Source organism: Quercus lobata, chromosome 8 (genome assembly GCF_001633185.2).
Source record: "Quercus lobata isolate SW786 chromosome 8, ValleyOak3.0 Primary Assembly, whole genome shotgun sequence".
NCBI lineage: Eukaryota > Viridiplantae > Streptophyta > Magnoliopsida > Fagales > Fagaceae > Quercus > Quercus lobata.
Window position 1 is genome coordinate 33,006,875 of NC_044911.1, and position 22,318 is coordinate 33,029,192.

At 31.1% G+C, this 22,318-nt stretch overlaps 1 protein-coding gene and 1 long non-coding RNA gene across 2 annotated transcripts; one reads left to right on the forward strand and one right to left on the reverse strand.

Annotated features, from left to right (window-relative positions):
* Positions 1-2,492: 2,492 nt before the first annotated feature.
* Positions 2,493-3,536, forward strand: LOC115957889. The gene is made up of 2 exons (XR_004084417.1): positions 2,493-2,623; positions 2,797-3,536. It is a non-coding gene; the product is annotated as an uncharacterized LOC115957889 (long non-coding RNA).
* A 2,663-nt stretch (positions 3,537-6,199) lies between these two features.
* On the reverse strand, positions 6,200-12,054 carry LOC115955967 (probable beta-1,3-galactosyltransferase 2). Its single transcript, XM_031074394.1, has 11 exons — positions 11,590-12,054; positions 10,270-10,366; positions 10,056-10,129; positions 9,735-9,946; positions 9,548-9,611; positions 8,720-8,792; positions 8,457-8,577; positions 8,123-8,210; positions 7,890-8,015; positions 7,671-7,780; positions 6,200-6,699 (listed from the first exon to the last, which is right to left on the reverse strand). The coding sequence occupies exons 1-11, from the start codon at positions 11,697-11,699 to the stop codon at positions 6,551-6,553; spliced, it is 1,224 nt and encodes a 407-aa protein (XP_030930254.1). The 5' UTR covers positions 11,700-12,054; the 3' UTR covers positions 6,200-6,550.
* Between the last annotated feature and the right edge of the window lie 10,264 nt (positions 12,055-22,318).

Below are 22,318 nucleotides of genomic sequence, written 5' to 3' on the forward strand. Positions count from 1 at the left end.
ACAAAGCCAATTCATCTGGCATGCATCAATCTTTCGGCATGTCATTTCCTTGCTTTCATGCGTATTAAATTGATTTTTGGGACCCTCGGATTCTCACCTTATCAATTCATATTTACATAGCACTAGGTTATCAAAGATCAAATTTACCATAAAACTATTTTAGTTTCACAAATAAATATTTAATTAGTGTAGAGTACTATTTATAAAGCATCAAAGGTTACAACTGCCGCTAGCAGTTTTGTGAGATGGCGTGTTCTGTTAATCAAAAAAATAAAGCATCAAAGATTAGTGAATATGAACTTGAAAATTACGTGAGTCCCTAGCCTAACTCAAATGCAGAACAACGACTCTATAGTGTGTTAGAAAGTTTGAAGGGAGAGGGAAGTAAAGGGTTAGGGGGAAAGGAGAGGAGAGCAGAGGATAGGGAAGTGGTACCCCTTCCTCTTATTTGGAAATTTTAAAAATGATTTTTATATGTTTTACATTGTACTTGCAATGTAAATTTACATTGTAAAATGTAGATATACAAAAAGTGGCAAATTTTGTATATATTTGCAAAATTATACAATATACAATGTTAATATATATATATATATATATATAAATATATATCTATCCCCCTTTATTTAAATGTTTTAAAAATTAAGTATAGAGATGACAATTTGTATCCAACCCGTGTACTCAATGGGGGTGGGGGAGGGTATTAAGATGTCCAGCAGTAGCAAGTCCATGATGGGGGACTAGGGATGCATCCTCCAATCAACACCATACTTGTGTAGATTATATATAGATATGTATTAAATATTTATCTCTCTCTCTACAACGACCATTGTGCTTCGTCTCAAACCCATTGTCGATTTGAGAACCAAGGGCATGTTTGGTAAACTGTAATAAGCGTTGTAATGTAATAGTTATTCATATGGTTTAGTTATTCTTTAATTTGGTTATGTTTTTATTACAATGAATAATCATTCCTTATGAATAGCTATTCTTCAAAATGAGGAATAATTATTCATCTTTAAAAGGTTGTATTAGTTATTCCTTAGTAAGTATAATAATTTCAAAACTTAATATATTTCCAAGTAAACAAATTTTCCATATACATCTAACAATTATAAAAATAAAAAATCATAAAAAATAACACATATCTCTCTTAAATTTAAAAATAACAATTTTTAAAGAAATATAATTGTATGAGTAAGAAATTTTCTAAAATAAATGTTAAGTTTCATTCTAATATTATAATTCACAACCAAACAAATGAATATGTTTAATTATTACATTACAACACATTTTATTCCTAGTAATAAATATTATAATTTATGTCGTAATCTTTATTCAGTATACCAAAAGTACCCCAAGTCTCCTTTCCAACAACTACCATGTAAAACTTGTAGTGCTGTCACCATGTAATTTGTTTCAAAGTTAACATGTGCAATCTTTATATTTCTCGATGTTCATGGAAGATTAATTAGATTATCAAAGTTCATCACTTTAAGTCTGAATCAATTTAAGGTTGAACTAGCTTTTCTTGTTGATAGGGAAGATCGGCATTATTGAAAGTTCTAAAATGCTTACCACGATTGAATTACTTACCTTATCGCCTGCAAAATAAATAAATAATAATAATAATAATAATAATTCCCTAGTACTGCATCCATTAATTAGATCTTGAGATTTTCCTAATCATCTTTTGTGATATCAAAATCTCTTTTATCAGTTGATGAGAATAATAATAGAGAAATGGTTCTGAAAAAGTAGGAGGAAAGTGATGAGACATGTCTCGTACACCACAACGAGGAGCTTGAATGAAAAGGAACAACGATTACGATTGGAGCCATACAAATGTAAGCTGTAGACAATTAGTCTAACAAAGTAATCCTATTTTTACAGTACAAGATAGCAACTAGTTTGCTTGAACAATTGGAAAGGTCGATAAACTTGAAGATTTGAAATCTTGGCATGGAAAATGACTTGCTACTATTATAGGTTCATTTGAATTCAATTTTCAGCTACTTAGCCTACTTTTATTGAAACATAATCTCGCTCTCATGCTTATTATAGATGACCATATACACACAATTTAGCATATTGTAATACTTTCCAAAAAGATTGCAGGCAGACGACACATTAAGAAAGTTAAATACTATGCATTAGTTGCAAAAGTGATTGAACAACTGAACCTACGAAGTGCCTCATCGGAGGTTGGGTACCAAAAACACCAACCAAATCCAAAAGCAAAGGTTCTTGCCGTTTGATACATAAATGCTAATTGAACAAAGCCAACATCCTTCTCCCTCTACTCCATCATCCATAAATGCTACATTAAAAGCTCCAGATTTGTGTCCGTGAGCTTTTTCACGATTCCTGTACCTTCTTAAATTAATATTCCAACTTCCTTTGTTGTTGGGTAGTTGGAAATTTAAATGCAACTTCTTCAATGCTACCATTACTACCCATCTATTTTTGTTGCATATGGGGCACTACTTTAAGAGATAGAGAGTCTCTTCTCTCTTTAGTAGGAGTACATACATGATCTCCAACCCCCACACTGCCTTGTCCCTCACTCATTATCTCTTCCAGTTCCTTTCTTAATAAACTCTTTAAAGTCATTTGGTTTGAGGTGCTAGTTATGAATTGCATCACTCTCACTTCTACCAAATAATTGCATTTTCCTTCATATATATTATGTCTTGTTGTGAATATATGCTACTTCTTTCAATTTTTATTTTTTATTTTTTTTATTGGTGTTATGAATTGCTTTTTCTCTTTTCTTAGGTTTTGTTTTATTTGCAGATTTGTTGCTAGCTAAGCTAAGATCAAACGTGGTGACGGGAGAGATGGATCAGTTTAACGGGATATTGGTCCGGTTCAATAAGAAATCAGTGTTCAGAATGTTATGGGCCCTGCTTTTTGATTGAGCCGTGCCAATATCACGTTCCACTGCTCCCAAATCCTCGTATCTGTTCCATCAAAGGATCAAAGATAGTTTCTTTCTTTCATAGCCTGAAACCCCAGGGCATGGAAGGTAAGTCCTAGTGCATCTTTCTTTTCTTTTTTCCGTTTTTATCATTTTAACTCAACAGTTAACTTTTCTTTTCTTTTTCTAATTTTTTGGCATTGATGTTCATGAATTGAGGTAATTAAAAGTCTCCTTGTGCAGTTTGTTCAACCCAAGCTCTTTGTCATGATGATATGGTTCTATGGTAGACTCGTTCACAAGAAGAAGACTCATGGAGCAATGTTGAAAATAAACTTTGATAGTCTTTTTTATTTTCTTTGCTTTACTTGCTTTTTTTGTGTAAGATGGTCTTTTTTATTTTCTTTGCTTTACTTGCTTTTTTTGTGTAAGAGAAAGGTTAGAGCATGTACCATTGCTGCTATTTTTTGCTTCATTAATGGGTCTTTCAAGTACAACTCGTTGCTAAAATTTGACACTTTGCTCATTTCTCTTTGAATATTCACTGAGCAAATCGTTTTTGCTGCAAATTTAGCGCCAGCATATGGAAAGTAAAGAGAAATTTTACAAGTATGAAGTTTGTTGTAATGAATCTGAGGCGGCAAGAACAATTTTAATGTATGTTTCCTTTCGAATCTAAAACAACAGCTTGCGTTTATAAAAAAATAAATAAATAAATAAAACAACAGTTTGCATAAAGAAGTAGTACTATTATTAGTAGGTTAAAAACTCACGTTGAGAGTAGGAACTTTGGCCGACGGCTTAAAGTTTGGCCATAAGAGAACACCTCAGCAAACACATTCATATTTTGCTAAGTATTCTGGTTTTTGAAACATAATGCTCCTCGTTGATTATTACAAGATTTTATAATAATATGATTATTCTTAAGGTCCATTTGGGAGGCAAAAAGAGCTTCTTAGACCCAAAAAGCTCTTTATATGCATTTGGCTGGATATCAGTAAACCTATTCTGGGGACGGAAGAGGAAAACTGCATTCTTAAAAGCCAAAGCTTCATGCACGACTCCTTCAAAATTTGTATGTATGTGTGCGTTCAAAGATAATTTTTAGTATTTGTAATTCACAATATCTCAAATTAACACTTTAATAAACCTTCTTCTATAATGTTTGTAGCTCACAACTTGCTCTAACTTTTAACTTTCCAACTAATTAAATATTAAAATAAAATAAAGGAAGACGAAAATGGCATTGTTCTCTCATGATTTAACCAAGACGTTGAATAAATCCACATTATTCTTTTATGCTATTCTTAGAAGATTAAGATAAACTAGTTCATTTTTTCTTTTACATTTTTGCTTTGGGTCAAAGACACGAAAAAAGTGTGATAATTTTGTTAATCTCAGAACATATTTATTATTTAGTAAGTTTGATTTACACTTTTTTTGTACATCTTTAAAGAATACTTCATTTTCATGTTGAACTGTTTATTATTTTTTAACCAACTTTTTTGTTCTGGCTAACATAAGTTTTCATAGCTCTTTGAGCACCTAAATATTTCCTTGAGTACGTAATCTCATGTCTCTCACACACGTTACATAAGTATTAGGAGTTGTAAACCTAACTACGTACCCAAGGTTTCATATATCTCATGATGCTTGAAAGCTACTGAAAGTTTTATTTCTTTTATTTTTTTTATATTATTGTATAAAAATAAATAAATCATCGTCAAATTTTAATTTGGTCTCCAAGGGTAAATTTCTGGCTCAATCCCCAGTGTACACGTAGTCTTAGTAAGGATTTTCCATTGAAGAAATAGAACTTGAAACCTTTTGGAAAAATTAACCATCTTCAGCAAAATCGTGGCCTGAAAATGATTTCCATTGCTAAGAAAGAATCTTCAGCTGACTTTTTACACGACAGAACTGCGCCGAAAGGAAATTTGATCCTCCTAGTCCTCGCTCTTCCTTTTTTTCAATTGTCATATCTATCAATTCTAAAATGTCAATTTCAAAGTAAGGTCCAATTTTTTCTACCGTAAGAGTAATGACTAATAACTTAAAAAGAAATTACCATATCTTGCAAAGCTGCAAAGAGCTTAGCGGGAGGAAACTTTCTATCATTGTTCTGATATCACTTATTAATCAAGTTGCATTAATATATATATATATATATATATATATATATATATATATATATAATTGATCTGTTTTTAACTTCGCGCATGACTTTCAATATCTTGGCAAAGTTTACCAAGAGAGCTTGGAGAACTGGTCTTCACATTAAAATGTATTGATAGTTTGATACTGCTTCTTGAGATATGTCTGGACGTCAATCTTTTCTTAAATCCATGTATGTTATGTGTTAAAAATATTGTGAATTTATGTAATGGTGACTAAATATATTGTATGCCCAACTAGGATTTTAACCTAGCTAGATCCTCTATATACCCTTGTTTAAGTTTTATTGTATAAATAATTGAACACAGTAAAAATATAGCCACTTAAGCTTTCTCCCGTGTATGTCAAACCGAACCACGTTAACCCTTATTCTTCATCTCATGGCTTGGCTTCTCTCTATAATTTACATCAATATTCTGTATTATCTTTCATCTTTTCTAACATTATGAATCTGTCAATATTTAACCAATTGATTTAGCCAAATTAGTAATTCATCAAACATTCAGATTCCCTGGTAACCCTGTGTCAATTCTATTGAAATTCATTTATTACTGCAGGGTTTTTAATACTAAATGGTTCCCCAGGTCCATCCAAACTCTTATTTACTCTATCCGTCTCAATTTGTTTGTCCCGTTTAAAAAGTCAAATTTTTTAAGGGAACATCATTTACTGTCTTATCTGTCTTATAAAAATGTATAAGCTTACAAAACTACCCTTAAATAAATTTATCAATTTTTTTTTTTTTTTTAAAAAGTTATTCTTAGTGAGGCAATAAAAAAGGTGTCCCAATTAGATTGATTTTTTTAAATATTTGCTAGTTTTCTTTTCAAATAATTTTGAAAATAAAATAGGGGTATACTAGGAACATTAGTAAATTAATAACTTTTATTTTTTGAAACAGAACAATATTTTGAAACATATCAAAATGGAATAGAGAACAAACAAACTAGGATGAAGATAGTATATAATTATTGTATCCAGAATAATGCAAATATGGAGATCTAAGACATGGAATTTACAACAAAAAAAAATATGGAGTCACAAGACAGAATTTAGGAAAGAGATCATCAAGAGAGCATTTCTTCAAATTAATACTTGAAAACAGTAAGGAAGGGTGCCAAAAGCCACCAGATATTTATATTTTATTAAAAGCTTGATAGCCATGGAACTGTAACTTACAAATTGGCCTTCCAAGCATCAAAGAATGGGTGTTGACTATCTCTTGCTTCCTTTTCTGGCTGCTACTATGGGCAATCTCCTCTCTTAAAATAAAGAATGTCCTTGTAGCAAGGCCCCTCTTCTCTCTCTCTCTCTCTCTCTCTCTCTTACTGTAAGATGATATACTCTCTATACTCACACAAAAATACAGGGCAAAAAAAAAAAAAAAAGCATGGTTACTTAACTACTCTTGCTTATCATCCTCCTGAGTTTGGAAGAAGTCCAAGCCGCTGCATCTCAGAAAGAAGCACTCCACAAAGCATTTTCACCTTCCCCACACCGCCGATGAACTTCCTTAATCCTATCAGCAGACCTGCAAATTCCACTGCAGGTCCAATCAAACGAAGCTACACAGACATTGCCTGCCTGAGCCTTCCACTCACAATCTGCATCAATAAGTTACATCAGAAATTTAAAACTATATAGAATATAGCGACACAAACCCATCCTCAAGTGTGTAAACAAACCAAACAAAAGCTAGCGTTCTCAGCATTTTGCTGCAACCCCATACCACAGACCAAAGGTACATGAAAATGGTAGTCCAGGTGAGGGGGAAGAAGTCAATAAGCCATGTGTCCACCTTTATAATCACTATATACAATACATTTAATCCACTTTCAAACTCAAGATGCATAACATTCTAAGTTAGAGACTATTTGAACATAAGATAAGAGGACCCCCCCCCCTTTTTTTTCCTCTTCTCTCTCTTGCAGACCATTGTAAATAAGAAGACATTGTAGATATTATAGTCATTACAAGAAAAGGTAGAAATTAAGGAGTACGAGAGTCAATTAAATAAGATCTAGGTAAATCTCACTTAATGGTGAATATGGTAACCAGTATAGTTGTAACCATCACAGAAAACAATGGGTTTTTTAATATCTGCCATTCAATATTCAATACTCTCACCATCTGGGGTCCAGCACAAATTATCTTTATTGGTTGTACAGTATATACTTTCCCAGGACTCTACATGATAAGTTCTTCTTACCTTTCAGAAAGATAAAAAATAAAAATCACATTGTTGCTATCATTTAGTCAATTCAATTTCTGGTGTGAAGTATCTCTCTTCTAGAAGGACAATTGGAATGATGGACTTTCCCCTCGCTTGAGCAAAACATGTGAATTAATGCTCTACTGTCATTCAGGTAGAGAGTAATTTCAATTTAAATGACTGGATTTATATTTTGATCTTTTCAGTTTATTTGACGGAATCTATTTGTATTATTTTTTCTTTACAAAGTATCTAAACATTTGTTGCTCAAACAGCCTTTTTATCCCTTTTTTCTATTAAAAAAAAAAAAAAAAACCATATTGTCATGACAATTTACAAGTTCTCAGGAAAGCAGGACTTTACCAGGTGGAGTGCCACAACATAGTCTCCGATCATCGATATGCTCCACATCAAGTCCAATAAACCAAGATCCCAGTGAGACATCTTCATTAGCATACTTGTGTAGAACATGCCTGAAGTAATTATGCAACAACCATCATTAGTGCAAGAAACAAGCCAACAACTTGTAGATCCACACATTAGCATCCATAATTTGTTTTGGGTAACAATAAGTGTGCTTACTGGTTTATTGATATATAAGTTGCCAGATCTTTGGAAATAGCATAGAGCTGTCCTGTAGCATGACGGAAATACTTGTTCCCAGCCTCACCGAATTTCCAGTACTCAGGTTCATGGTATCTCACTCCCCTGTATGATGAAATGGGCAATTAAGAAACTAGAAGTTAATTACTTGGTCAAAATTCATCAGAAAAAGATAAAATCATTTTAAAAAGGAAGGAGAAAAAAATGCTTACTTTTGATTAAGGACAGGACCAGATTTCATGCATCCAATATATACCCGTGGTTTTGATCGATGTCTAACTAGAGTTTCTCCAAGTGTTGCTGTAGAAATTTAAAATTAGTTAGAATCAATGTAACAAGAATAACATATAAAAACAAACTGCAGAAATACTTGACGATATAAGAAACTAGAAGGTTAAACTTCTATGACAAATTTAGAGCTTCGGCTTGCATTAATGATTGTAAATGTCATATTGAGTTATTATTCTCAATAAGAAAGATACATAATTACAAACTAAATAACGTTTTATGGAGTATTCACCATAAAGAAAAAAAAAATTTACTCACCTATATTTACATGTACGTCATCATCAACTTTAATATAGAAATCTGCATCCCACAAAGCAACAGCAGTAGCAAAATATATCTTTGTCTTGGCAGACAATTCCAGGTAACCTTCAACATGATCCTGCTCACATGTAACACAGATGTAAATTCAAATGGTATTTTCTATTTAATGAATCAATACAGTGAAAACGTATTTTGAAGCAATAATACATACAGCAGGAAAGAGTAGGCAACAATGGAAGAACAAAATATGAAATTATTACCAGCCTTAGCAAATCTCCATGCTTTCTGTCCTCAGCTTCAACAGCTCTGTCTAGAATACCCCCTGATGTGGCACTAAATAATGACAAGAAATGTTGAATTAATCATCCATTATGTCTATATTCTCAGGAATTTAAAATGACCATCAGTTGTTGGAAAGACCAGGGAATATGCAGGTGAAAGTTCCTGGGTGCAACCTCATATGGGATTTCAACAGTAACAAAGCCTTAGTCCCAAAATTTTGGGGTCGGCTATAGATTGTTAACAGATTAGTTAGGGTTGCCCACATGTATTCTAATATGGAATTTCAAAACTAACCCAAAATATAAAAAGAAATGCATACAGAAACAGTGTGCATGAAATAGAAGTGAGAAAAGATTGATTTAGGAGATCAAACTTTTGACTGCAAGAGATTGACTTATGTTTCTACCTCTAGGGAAAAACGATGATGCCTCATGATTTCCTAGAGACCTTTCAGGACATACATGACTAAATAATCTGCTTGTCAAGAAATATGAGTATCCAGCAAAAGCCCAAGTGCACAGGAGCTATTATAGAATGAGGAAATGATGGATTCTTAATTAGAGACTTAAGGATTCCACTGATTTGCTACCTAGCATTCAAAAGTGGTTGCAACTAAATTGTTGTTCTAAAGACATACCAAAACCGTAACACACCACCCCCCCCCCCCCTTCCCAAAAAGGCCAGCATTGCTTGCAGTATTAATAGACAAAAGGCTCAGCAGGTGAGTTTAAGATAAAGTTATGTTGCAAGAACAAAATCATGTCAACTTATCGAATATTAGCATCAAAAGAAAATTAAATGCCCACCTATGACCAATGACAAACCGAGCAATAATGCCCTTCTCTTCCTCCAGCTTCTTTCTCTTTTCACCTATTTTCCATGTTTTCAAAAGCAAAGAACATCATAAACTAAATCCAAATAAAAAACCAAAATAGCATAAGAATAATCCAGAAAAAATCTAAGAGGGAGAAAGCAAGAAATAAATATATGAACCTTGTGGCATCCATGTTGCACGAACTGAATCTCGTCTTTTCCGGCTGCTGAAAGCAGTATTTATTCCTATGACCATTAGATACTTTCTTTTCCCAGGTGATTCACTCTTCTCTAGATCTTGTGACAAAGGAGAGCCACTTCGTATAGACTCCTGAGCTGCCCTGGCGGCAGATAATTCCATCTCTAAACTTGAAATAGTCTTGTCTAATGTCCTACATTCAACAAAATATGTTAAGTGTTGTATTCAGAATACCTCTGAACCAAGCTCAGAATAAGACATAAGGTAATCAAGATAAATAAATAAGCATAAGCATAACTTACTGTATAGCATTATGAGTCTTAAAAACTTCCCCCAAAATTTCCTTGGATTCACGCTTTACTTCCTTCAGATGCAACTAAAGGAATCCAAACAGAATTATTTTTTATTTTTTATAAGGCACATAACAAAGATTACATATAATCAAACACAAACGTTTAACACAATTCTAAATAAGAATTAAATGAAATCAAGCACTTATAAGAAAGAGATGCTCACAATTTTTGGATCACAGCCCTCTGAAACCAGTTTTAATCTTTCAGCTTCCATTGCCGTTGTCCGTGTGATACCTTTAGGCTCAGGAACAGTCCACATCCTGTACCAGTTTACTCTTATCAGTAAAATGTTACAAAATTTCAGAAAAAAGTATTCTTGTAAAAAATTCAGATATATTTTATATGATTGTTGTTTATAAAATGAAAAAAATTATTTATACGAATGTATATATAACTATTTGTTAATACTAATTAAAACAGAAATTTGACAACATTAAAGAATATAAGCAAAGGAGATGACTGGAATTTTTTGCAAATATGAAATCTTCTTTGTTAACAATTCAATGGTTCAGTTATGATTTTACCAACCATAATAACAGGTGGGGACCATATAAAATTAAAACATCAACTAAGAAGCTGCAAATTGATCAATGAACTACAAGATAAACCAAAAAGACTTTTAAAAGTACTTTTGTAGTTTTGTGGACTTGTGGGAGGTTTTGGGTGGCTAGTAACAACAAAATCAAGAACTTCCAGTTACCTCAGCCAGAGGTAAAATTAAGAGTATGGTATTGACTAGGAGACATCAAATGCCTTCTGTTCTTTAATGAGAAAATGGGAGAAAAGGAGAAGTCGAAAGCATTCTTCAGGGACCACAAAACTGACATACAAGCAGAGCATCTATATCTAATCCCAAAAAGTAAATTTCTACATACAAACAGAAACAAAAACTGAACCATGTATAAATGATAATGGAATTGACACAAATTTGTGCAGAGTTGTTCAGTCTAGAATTGACAAGTCCTAAAAAGTATTAAATACAAAAATTTATACATATGGAGGAGTGGTTTCTTAAACAGAAAACTAATATAGCTTGCAACCATAATATAAACTCAATTTAGATCTATCCAACTTTTACAATCAAATGGGTCGAGTAAAATATTATTGGCATGAATTTCAAAGAAGACTCAGATGTTATATGCCATGAAACAATGAAATAAAAATGAAAATGAAAAGTACCTTTCAATGCCATCAAAACATTGAAAATCATAAAAACTCAGAACTACCCAGCTGAAGAGAACACAGAAATCATTAATTTATAAATTCTAAAGATGTTAACAAAACATGTAAAGTATAGCTCAGATCTCATAAAAATAGTTTAGAGATTAATTATTCTTCACGGTTACAAACCAATAAAAAGGGATTGAAGTTGAACCCACTTCAGGGGAAAAAAAAAAAGAAGCATAATTGAACAATTATCTTTGAAAAAGTTGCAGGAACTGAGAATTCCAAGAAAGCATAAAAGAATACAACATATCCATACCTATTGGTGAAGAGCATTCCAGCACAGAAACTGCCCAAACAAAGAAAGAGGGACCATTTTTGTGATATAACACTTCTAGAAGAATGCTCTCCTTTGCTTTTCCAAGACATTTTTATTGCTAGATTCTCCTATATTTTCCAAAACCAATAACTTTCTTAAGCAAAACCCATATACAATGCAGAGAGTGACAACAAAATCAATAAGACCCAGAAGCAGACCAAGCCCAAAGTAGCTTATAATCAAATTTGAAATTCAAAGTGAGCTCTGAAACAAGATTTGAGACAGAGCAAAAGTCTGGAGAGAGAGAGAGAGAAGGAAAGTATCAGAACAGAGAAGTTGCTCTGTTTTTTAACTTATCAGTTTGTTCTTTTCTTTATCCTTTGCTTTGTTCTCTCTCTCTCTCTCTCTCTAAACACTTCTTTGCAGGCAAGGGAAGTTGAAGTTGAACAGAAGTGAGAGGACTCGCTAACTGCTATGTTCCAAATTACCAAACAGTCCATGTCAGAGCTTCTTTTCTTCATAATGACCTCGGACCCAAGAAACTCTTACGGCAGTGACATTAATGCCCTTAGGACTGGTTTGTTTTTCTTTTCATTATATATATATATATATATATATATATTTTTTATAGGCTTTTCATTATATTACTAAGTATTATTGTTTTTGAATAAATTTTACAGGAACATGTTCTTGTTACTGGATGCTGGTGGTCTCATCCACTTAGATAATATATACAGCTTGGGCTTTAATCATGATCCGTGCAGTGCACATGATTTTCTTTATTTTATGTCATTTATTAGGTTGATGGTCGTTTATTTACTCAATTTTTCATTCTACCCAACTCAATGCTTAATCATTTGAGCCACCCAAACTTTAAGTTCTATTAACTAGTATTTTGGTTCGGACATTAAAAGCTAGGGTAAAATAATAAACTTACCCTTCTTCAGGCTTGGGCTAATATAAGCCATTGTGTGTGTTTGTTTCTCAAAAAAAAAAAAAAAAAAATTTTTCAAAATATCAATTTTTTTTTTTTGTTGCTAAACTTCAAAATATCAAATTTGCTTCTTAAGTTGAAACGTCATTTAATATTGTTGAAAATTTCCCTACTCCTCTAGCTTCCCTCTCTATCTCTAACTACTATTTATCTACCATTGACTATCCAAATACTCCCTCTCCCATATAATTAGGGGTGATCATGAACCAATCCAAGCTGAACCATTGAACCAATTCTACACCAATTGAACCACTAAAGAGGGATTTTGATGGTGACTAGGGTGACTATCGATGGAATTTTTGATTTTCTAATGTTAGTTGGCACAATTGTCAGTCATAAAACTAGGTTTTTGACGATACTAAAGGTCAACACACGCTCACACACACATATAGAGTATATAAAATTAGTTAAAAATTATATTAAAATAAAATGATGTTGTTTAGTTCTTTAAGAAAATATATAATAATTATATAAACAAACCAATGCTGTTTTGTCCCTAACCTTAATAAAAATGTGAAAACTCTCTCTCTCTCTCATTTTCACCCCAAATTCACTCCCTAACCCTACCATTGTCAATTCATTGAGTTCCACCACTTCTTTTAAGGTCTACTAAGTCATTGTTTTTTCTTTGTCTCATATAAGAACCAACCAATTTAGACCGAAATTTCAACCTTCAACGATGCAAATTGCCTCCACTATAGTTGTCACCAATGTACATATATTCCTACATATAGTTGTCATAATATAGTCACTATGAGACTTGTACAATCAAGATAAGTTGCCAAAAGAAAGTAGAGGACTTGGAGTTTTAAGGAACTTTTAAACGGTGTTAAGTGTTATTTGTGCTTAAAGAGCAAATATGATATTTTTAAAAATCTTGATAGTAAATAATATTAACCTGGTTTTTGTATTTTACCCTAAAAACTAAACAAGGATAATTGTACATGCATTGCAACACTACCTAGCAAATATATATTTTTTTTCTTGGCTAGGTAGAGTTTTAATTATTTCAATTTAATCATAAATATTCGATTATTTTTCAGTTATAATAGAGTTTCTTCACAAAAACTGCCATTTATTACCTTCTTATGATCATAAAAACAAGCATCAATTCCTCCACACAAAACCAAATGGCAAAACAAGAACAAGCATTCGTGTTTACATAATTAGCACTTCATTATAAAGTGGGACAATAACAGGGAAGCAGTGGACCGTGGAAGAAAGATGACAAGGAAGTGAGCAAGCATATAATATAACACTGTCTCTTGAAAAGGATAAGTTTTGTTTTTCCATATTAATGCGACTTTAACATCACCTGGCTCATGAGTCCTGAGAGTAAAGCATTTCTTTATAGACTCACGAGTTATGAGTTTAAATAGTTGACTTAATTTTGCCACTGGGATGACTTTAATATGCGTTTATAGGTTGATGGGGATTGGGAATGGGGCCTAATAATGTGCATAATTATGCTCTTAGCAAATCTCAAACGTTTTGCTAAGAAATAACGCAAACATTATTAGCTTTGATATAGCCTTCCGTCCCATTTCTATTGATGTTGACCCTTTGCAATTATAGTGTTTTTTTAAAATACAATTCCTTAGAAGTCATAATTTAAGTTTTCCCATTGATTTTTAACCTCACGGTTCTCTCATCAATAGATAAAAATTAAAATTAAAAAAAAAAAGTGTTTTCTATCTAAAAAACAATTAAATTTAATAATGTGGTTTATTAGTCAATGCAACAAAATTAATACTCCTACTTAATACCACTGTACTCTTTTTAAAAATAATAATAATAATTAACCAAAACTGGTGTACGTTTTAAATTAGTATAACAAATGCAGTTTCTTTAATTTCACAAACTAGCATAGAAATTAAAAACTACTTGGTTTGGAGAGAAAGTACTGCCTTGCCTTTTGGCTTTGGCTTTAGCTTTGAGAATGCACTGGGTATTAGAATCTGTGAAGCAAATATTGATAAGAAATCTTACTTATACGAACCCAAGGCAACAAGTTAACAAGCACAGCTGGGGATTAGAAAGAAAAGTGGCTAGCTGAAAGTGCACGTGAAATAGTGATAAGATGTGGTAGGAGCTTGTAAAACGTGGCACACCTTGTTGGATGGGGACAATTTGGGTCCCATAGTTTTAAAAGCTTTCCTACCAATACCACATGTCACCACTCATCAAGTGGATATTTGCATCCTTAATCACGTGGATGCTGCCAAACTCTGCATGGGAGGTGGCCCACATCACGAGGAACTGATACGTGTCATTATGTAGTGAGCCCACACTGAATTTGAATTTGACGCTTTTTTTTATTTTATTTTTTATTATTGAGAATTTGAATTTGATGCTTCTTTAGCCAATGAAAAAAAATCAAAAGGGACATCCCCTCTTGTTTGATGTTTCTCTGGAGGGAGGGGCAATTTCGTCACTTTCTAGCAACTTAATTTCATTTTCCAGTAGTATTTTCTTATCTTGGGATAAATCTTCTTGGAAACATGGGTCTTGAATTTACCACTAAATTGTTTTTGTTAGTAAATAATTAATAATGTAATGTAAAATTAATATACTATGAGGATTTTGTAGAGAGCTAAAATGGAACCGACCATGATCCATGAAAAAAAGAAATGCTAAAAATTATAATCTAATTTTGTTCAAAGATTTGGATTTCTCTTCTTTCAGTAAGTTCACGCTATTGTTGGCTTGGACTAATCCGCACCATCAGATCTTGGAAGAATAAATTTGATATTATAATTGTGTCATTTGCAAATATAAAAAATAAAATAATAAAAAAATTTAAATTGGACCAATCTTGATGAATATGCAATAGAGTTTGGATAAACTCGAACTTCGAAAAGTTTTTTTTTTTTTACCCAAGTACTCTTTTGGTACTATGCTTAAATGTTATGGCCAAAAGTAGTTCAATTGGTACGGTGATATGTAAACCAACCTTGTTAAATTAATTAGTGTTGATCTAAGCCCTAATAATAAAAAGAAAAGAAAAGAAACATTCTTGTCCTTTTATGGTCATCTATAGTCATTCTTATTTTCGTAATGAAAATATGTCTTCGAAAATTTGAGAAAAGAGAGTTTGATGATGATGATAATACTTCAGAAAATTCTTTTAAATTTATTATTTTTGCAATATTTTGTTCATCTATGCTTATCGAATTATCTTCTTTAATTTGTTTTATTTTTTGTTCTACTATTTTTGCTTTTGTCATTAAATCTTGTAGAGTTTTTGGTTTTATATCTACGCCATCTTGTTTCTTTTTTGTTTTTTATTTTTTATCTTTTCCTTTCTTATCTTTTCCTTTCTTAGCTTTTTATTTTTTCCCACATTCCGTAGCATGATGCCTATATTTCTTACACTTAATACAAACAATAGGTATGTTTATAAATGCTTTTTTTCTTTTTTTTTTTTCTTTTTGTTGAGAAACTGTTTATAGATTCTTTCAATTTTAGTAAATAGTCTTTTTTATCTTTTAGGTGATTGGATAGATTATTTATCAATTTCATTATTATGACTTTTTGTTTTCTTTTTATTTATTTATTGACTTTAAGTGGGTTGGTTGATTTTAGTTCTTCCTTTTTCTTTACTTGGTCCATCTCTTTCTGCTTAACACCAAACATTTCCATTAATTCATTTATTACATCTTTCTCAAATTCTAATTTATTGATTTGTTTAACAATTTTATTATGTCTATCACATTGTTTTTTAGTATATCCATATTCTTTACATTTATGACAAATAGTATTTCTAATATGTCTATCAGTTTTCTCATTATCTGATAACTCAGTATTATTTAAAACTATTATGTCTCTCTTTTTGTCTATATCTAAAGGTAAATTTAAAATTTCTATCTTTTTATTTAATTCTGCCAAACTATTATTTTGGATATATGTCATAGTTCTTTCAATCGATTTAAGTCTTTCATCAATTTTTTCCTTTAAATTATCATTTTTCTTGGAACTATCCTTTTTCCATCCTTTGTTGACTAGACTATCATTCTCTTTCTTTTTCTCTGTCTAACATCTTAGATAGGATTTCTTTTGAGTTGGTTAGAATACTATTGCCTTGTTGTCTTTCTATTCCTTTTTCTTTGTCTTCATCAATTATATCTAGCTTCTTCTTTTATATTATTTCTATAGAAAATTTTTCTTTCTCTACTTCTATTAATTTTTGTGACTATAGTCTTTTCTTTCATCAAAGTCTATCTTGTTGTCTTTATAGGCTATAGTTATAGGTCTATTAGTTGCTTTTAATTCCCTATCATCTTTTCTAATGCTATTTATATGCCAGTTTTCTATTACATTATTCATTTCATTATGCCAATTATCTGTCATGGTTTTTGTTAAAGGTGATCTATGAAGAGGTTTAAATTCTCTTTCTGAATTTACAACTTTCAATTTTTCTAGGAGGTCCAAAAAACTATCACTTTTATTTTATACTCTAGTGTCCATTATGGATCTTTCCTCAATTTCTAAAGATTCTAATTTTTTATTAATTCTATCTAAGAAACTATTATTGTAACTATCAGTCGGTTGGTTGATTTTATCTCCTATTAATGTACTCCATTTATTTGTGTTACTATTATAGTTATAATCATCAATATCACTTTCAGAATCAAAATCTGTTTCCTCATTATCCATATTCCCATTTAACCAATTATTATCTATATCTCTTATGTTTCTTATTAGTGTGTGCCTAGCCTAAGTGTGAACAAGCAAACAAAAGATGAGCTGATAAACATATTTATTCTATTTCCAAGCATTTGGTTTAGTTTATAAATTTGTTCCCTCATATTCCATTTTTTTTAAATCACTTTTTCCTAAACATAACTATATTTTTATGTACTTCCAATAAATAAGCCATTCTAATTTCTAAATGTATATTGGTCTTATGGTAAAGAACAATTATTAAATACAGAATATGAGCTATAAATTTAAATCTTATTGTATTTATAAAATAATAATAATAATAATAATAATAGAGGTTAATATTCTAATAAATTTGATGTATAATTATATTATCAATTAAAAATAAAAATAATAATTTATTCAGAAATTTATTGCATAAAATATATAAATCTATAATATGTATAAAACAAGATTCATTTGATTTTTTTTAATTAACATATAAATTTTTGAAGTCTCACAATTTTACACGCTATTATTTTAGTATGTATTCACCATTCATACAATTTTAAATTATAAACTTTTTTTTTTTTGAGAAGGATTTTAAATTAAAATCTTGATATATCATATTTTCTTTAAACAATAGAATATAAATTTTCATACACAAACGCAATCATAATATATATGTCAAATGATAAAATATATATATTTTCATATATTAGCTAATAAATGTCTATTGATGACAATAATAATTATCAAATTTGAGAGAGAGAGAGAGAGAGAGAGGAAAATCATATTAGGTTAAACTCTAATAATTATCAAACACATGCTTAGTGTTATATAAAAATTAAAAACCATATATCATTAGTCACTTTGGTTAAGACTTAAGTGCTACCTCTTCCTTTCAGATTTTTATAAATTATAATACAGGAAGTATAATAATGATGATAAGGGCGAGAGAGGAAAAAAAAAAAACTGCTAAGCATGTGTTGCAAAGCACAATCGACAAGGAAGAAACAGATTCCACATGTTGACATGTTCTTTTGCAAAAGCTCGTGACAATTTTAAGCAAAAAAAAACTTCACATGACTTTGATTTTAGAAGTATTTGAACTTGCATATAAAAAGCTTTAGTTAATCATTTGAATTATAACTTTGAAAGACTTCAAACTTCAAATTAAGTTAACTTGCTAGAAGAACCAATTATGAAGACCTTAAACCTTCATTTGTGTTGGCCAGAATCGCCAGATTTTAATCAAGTTGATATATTGGTGTTCAGTAATGTTGTTCTACTAACGTTGTTTGTATTTTTTGAAAATAAGTGTGGGTGAAAAAGTGTGTGAAAATACGTATAATGTTGTTTAAACACTGAAAAACGTTGTTTAAAATCCCTTGCCAAACACCCCCCGTCTTTTAGGCAAGACCAGAAATTCCACAGGCTCTCATAAGAAACACTTTTCTCTTAGAATAAATAATTTATCAGTAAATTTTGTAGAACGAATCTTCAAGTTTAATATGCATTAACTATCTATGAATTAACTCACAAAGCTTTCAATCCAAAAAGTTAAAAAATAAATCAAAACTTGTATGTCAAAATTAAATACCGTGTAGTCAATAATCTGGTATCTTAATGGCATAGTCTATTCTTCTTTATCTTTATTAAGAGAATTAGAGTTCAAATTCCCTTCTCACTTTAGCTACTATCAAATTATTAAAAAGATAACGTGTTTATAAGAGGCGCGTTCCATTGAATGGGCTCATAAAATACCGTCTCATGGGGTCTTAGGGACCAAAGAGAACCCAAGTTGAATTATAATTCATCATTCAAAATTTGAAAATATGAAAATTATATAATCCAATCCAATGGGCAACTGGGCAGGCAGACTGAATTCAGAATTGCATGATTCACTTGTCCCTTTGCCAACTTTTAGGTATTATGACTCAACGTTACAAACCTGCCAAAGCATTTTGCTGTAGAGCACAACTGACAAGTGGATTCCTCATCGTCTACCCCAATTTTACATATGTATGTATATATCTTTCAATCCCAAAGCCATTCCAGCCTAGGGACAAATTTCATTTCTTTTTCTTTTTTTCAATGTTTTTTCACATATGGAAAAGGTGAAAAGAGTGCATTTTTGTGGTGTAGAATTAGTTGGATATGCGTTGCTTGCAGTAGAGAGTCACTGTCGCTTTACAACACCACTTCTTACTCTGTCTAAGCAACCCCCAAAGCTGCCATTGCACGAGACCATCTGTTAGTTGGTGCAGTTTCTTTGTCAAAAAACAATAAAAATGACGTGGTTCATTCACCTTTGGGGGTTCTAGAGTCTTTCTGAACAAGTTAAAAGGCAATCTAGTTCAAAAGCTAAATCCAATATCGAAAGAATGACCTTTAAGAATGGGCCAATTTACCGCTTTGGTGCTACCAATCTTCCACTATAAGTCTATAATGACTCCTTTTTAAGTCTTGGTCAAGATATTTTAGCAAATAGGCTTATGATAAGGGCATGATTGCCCATTACTTTATATCAAATTGCTTACTTTTTAAAGTTTTTTATATGAATAAAGAGAATGAGATTGAGTTTACCTTACCAACCGAAGGAAGGGAGACAAAAGAAAGATTCTTCTCGTCGGTTGAGGCTATTCTAGATGCACATCAAAATGGACTAGGATTGAAGAGCAAGACTTCTAGGATCTCCTAAAAAATGTAATAGGCCGACATCTTTCCTACATTTTTAGTTCCAAGGGAATTACATGATTAGATAAAAGTTTAAAATTTTCATCTTAATCTTAATAAAAATCTTGTGAGGAATTCATTATTTTGATTGAAGATATTTTTTATTGGCTAGATGACATGTCTAGTCTTTCATAAAAAAATTTATCAAAAAAATGTCCTTTTTTTTTTGTATTTTCACTCAATTGTGAGTATTAGTAATATGCCTCATTCTCCTAATAAAAATAATAAGAAAAATGTCTTATTAGAAAAAAAAAAAAAATGTTAACGTTTAATAAGACCCAAAAAGAAAAACAAACATATAATTCTAAATTAATTATCAAATATCATCACATCACATCATTCACATTCTAACATGTTACCATTCATCACATCTCACGATACTCATCATCACATCCATCCTATCATAGCATAGCATGTTATTATATATTCATTACATGTTATCACATCATCATCATCACACGATCACATGTTACATGTTACATGTTCATCATACACTATGACATCACATGTTGATCACACCCCACCACCATGCATGGTAGGTCGTCATGTTATCACTTACCTTACAACATTATCTCAACACCATGACAATTAGAATGCATGTTCATGTTAAAATTCATGTTCTATTCTTCTTCATATCTAAATCCTAATTATGTTTCTATTCAATCAACTTTTCCTAGACATGTTCCTATATAACCAAAAATAAATAAATAAATCTAACGCCATCTCAAATATATTTCAAGCCTCATTGTTTCTTCGTCATCACTATAAGAAATTTAATAGAATATGACAAAAAGACCGAATAAGCTCGTTTTTAAAATCAATCACTTTAAATATTAGTAACAAAAAAATTAAAAATGTTTAGAAACAAGATATTTTGACCATTTAAAATAGATAGATGTTAGCTAATTTGTCAATTAATATTATAAATAGAAAATTACAAATTAATCTCAAATTAAGTTATGAATTTTAGAATTTTATAAGAAAAAAGTTTGCCTCTAAACTGATTTTCTACTATCTTGCTTTAACTTATTATTATATGACAATTAAATTGCCCATATATAGTTTTAGTCACATGACTTTTTATATAAGTTATATAACTCGTTTAAATAATATTCGTGGATAATTTTATAATTCACCACATAATAAGTTGAAAAAGATAGTTCCAAACCGATTTGAAGCCAAACTTTGTCTTTTTTATAATTATAACAATGTGATACCTCACACCAGGTAAATTCTTAACCATTCCTTCTCTTATTATGACTACATAATGTTTTTGTAAACTATGACCAATACCATATATATAAGCAATGATTTCAAATCCAGATGTTAAGCACATAATTAAGGATATTTTGGAAGGGGACTTGGATTTCAAAATGTTGTTTTGGAAGGGGATTCGTTGGTGATTGTACGTGCTCTTTGTGGTCTATCCAATCCCCCCTCATCAGTTGACTCATTGTGTCTTGACATGCAACTAATCAGCTCAGAGTTTCATTCAGTTACTGTTTCTCATGTACAAAGGCAAGGGAACAAATCTGCCCATCTTTTAGCAAAATTTGCACTTAGCATAAATGATTCTTGTGTATGGATTGGGGAGTCTCCTTCTTGTATTGTACAAGCCCTCATTCAGGATTCTGTCATTGTTTCTTTTGATTGAATAAAAGTGCTATTTTCTTATCAAAAAAAAAAAAAATTAGGGATATTTTGGTGCAGTTTGGATTACGCGTCTGCGTTGCGCGTCCACGTTTTCAGCTTCTTCTTTTTTTAAAAAAAAAGACCAGTGCCTGGTGCACTATTCATGGGACATGAACAGTGCACCAAAGCATATGAACCGTAAAAAAAGAGTGAACAGTAATTTTTCATACATTTAAAAATTATTTTACTACAATATTTTCAGTTTTCAACAAAATAAGTTGTATCCAAATAGATCATTTGTGACCAAAAGCCTTGTAGCTGTAGTAGCTCACATTCATCAAAAATTTTGTTAAATTTTTTCTTTTTTCTGCGGTCTCAAGGTATGCAGATTTATGTTTGTGCAATACTTAAATAATGTTCTAACTGAAGAACTTGTAAGGCATATATGAAGATTCCTGATCTCACAATGCTAAGAAATGCTGATCCCTTTCTCATGCATATATATTACAAGGGAAAAAAAATTATAAAACAAGTCATAATAATCGTCTAACAAAGGCAACTTCAAGGATAAATTATCTATAGTATACTAATATTTGCGAGGATTCCCCACTTTAGCCTATGCATGAATGTTAGTTTATATAAGACAAACGAATGAAAAAGAAATATACATAAAACGTGTTTGATTTACAAGATACTTCAACATGTTGAATATATTTATGAAAT

Bases quoted from the DNA above. Each gene is read 5' to 3' on its own strand.
- LOC115955967 (XM_031074394.1), bottom strand. From the start codon at position 11,699: ATGTCTTGGAAAAGCAAAGGAGAGCATTCTTCTAGAAGTGTTATATCA. The intron at 9,947-10,055 runs GTAAGTTATGCT...TGTTGAATGTAG, and splicing joins AAGACTCATAATGCTATACA to GACATTAGACAAGACTATTT. The intron at 8,211-8,456 runs GTGAGTAAATTT...AAATTTCTACAG, and splicing joins TGACGTACATGTAAATATAG to CAACACTTGGAGAAACTCTA.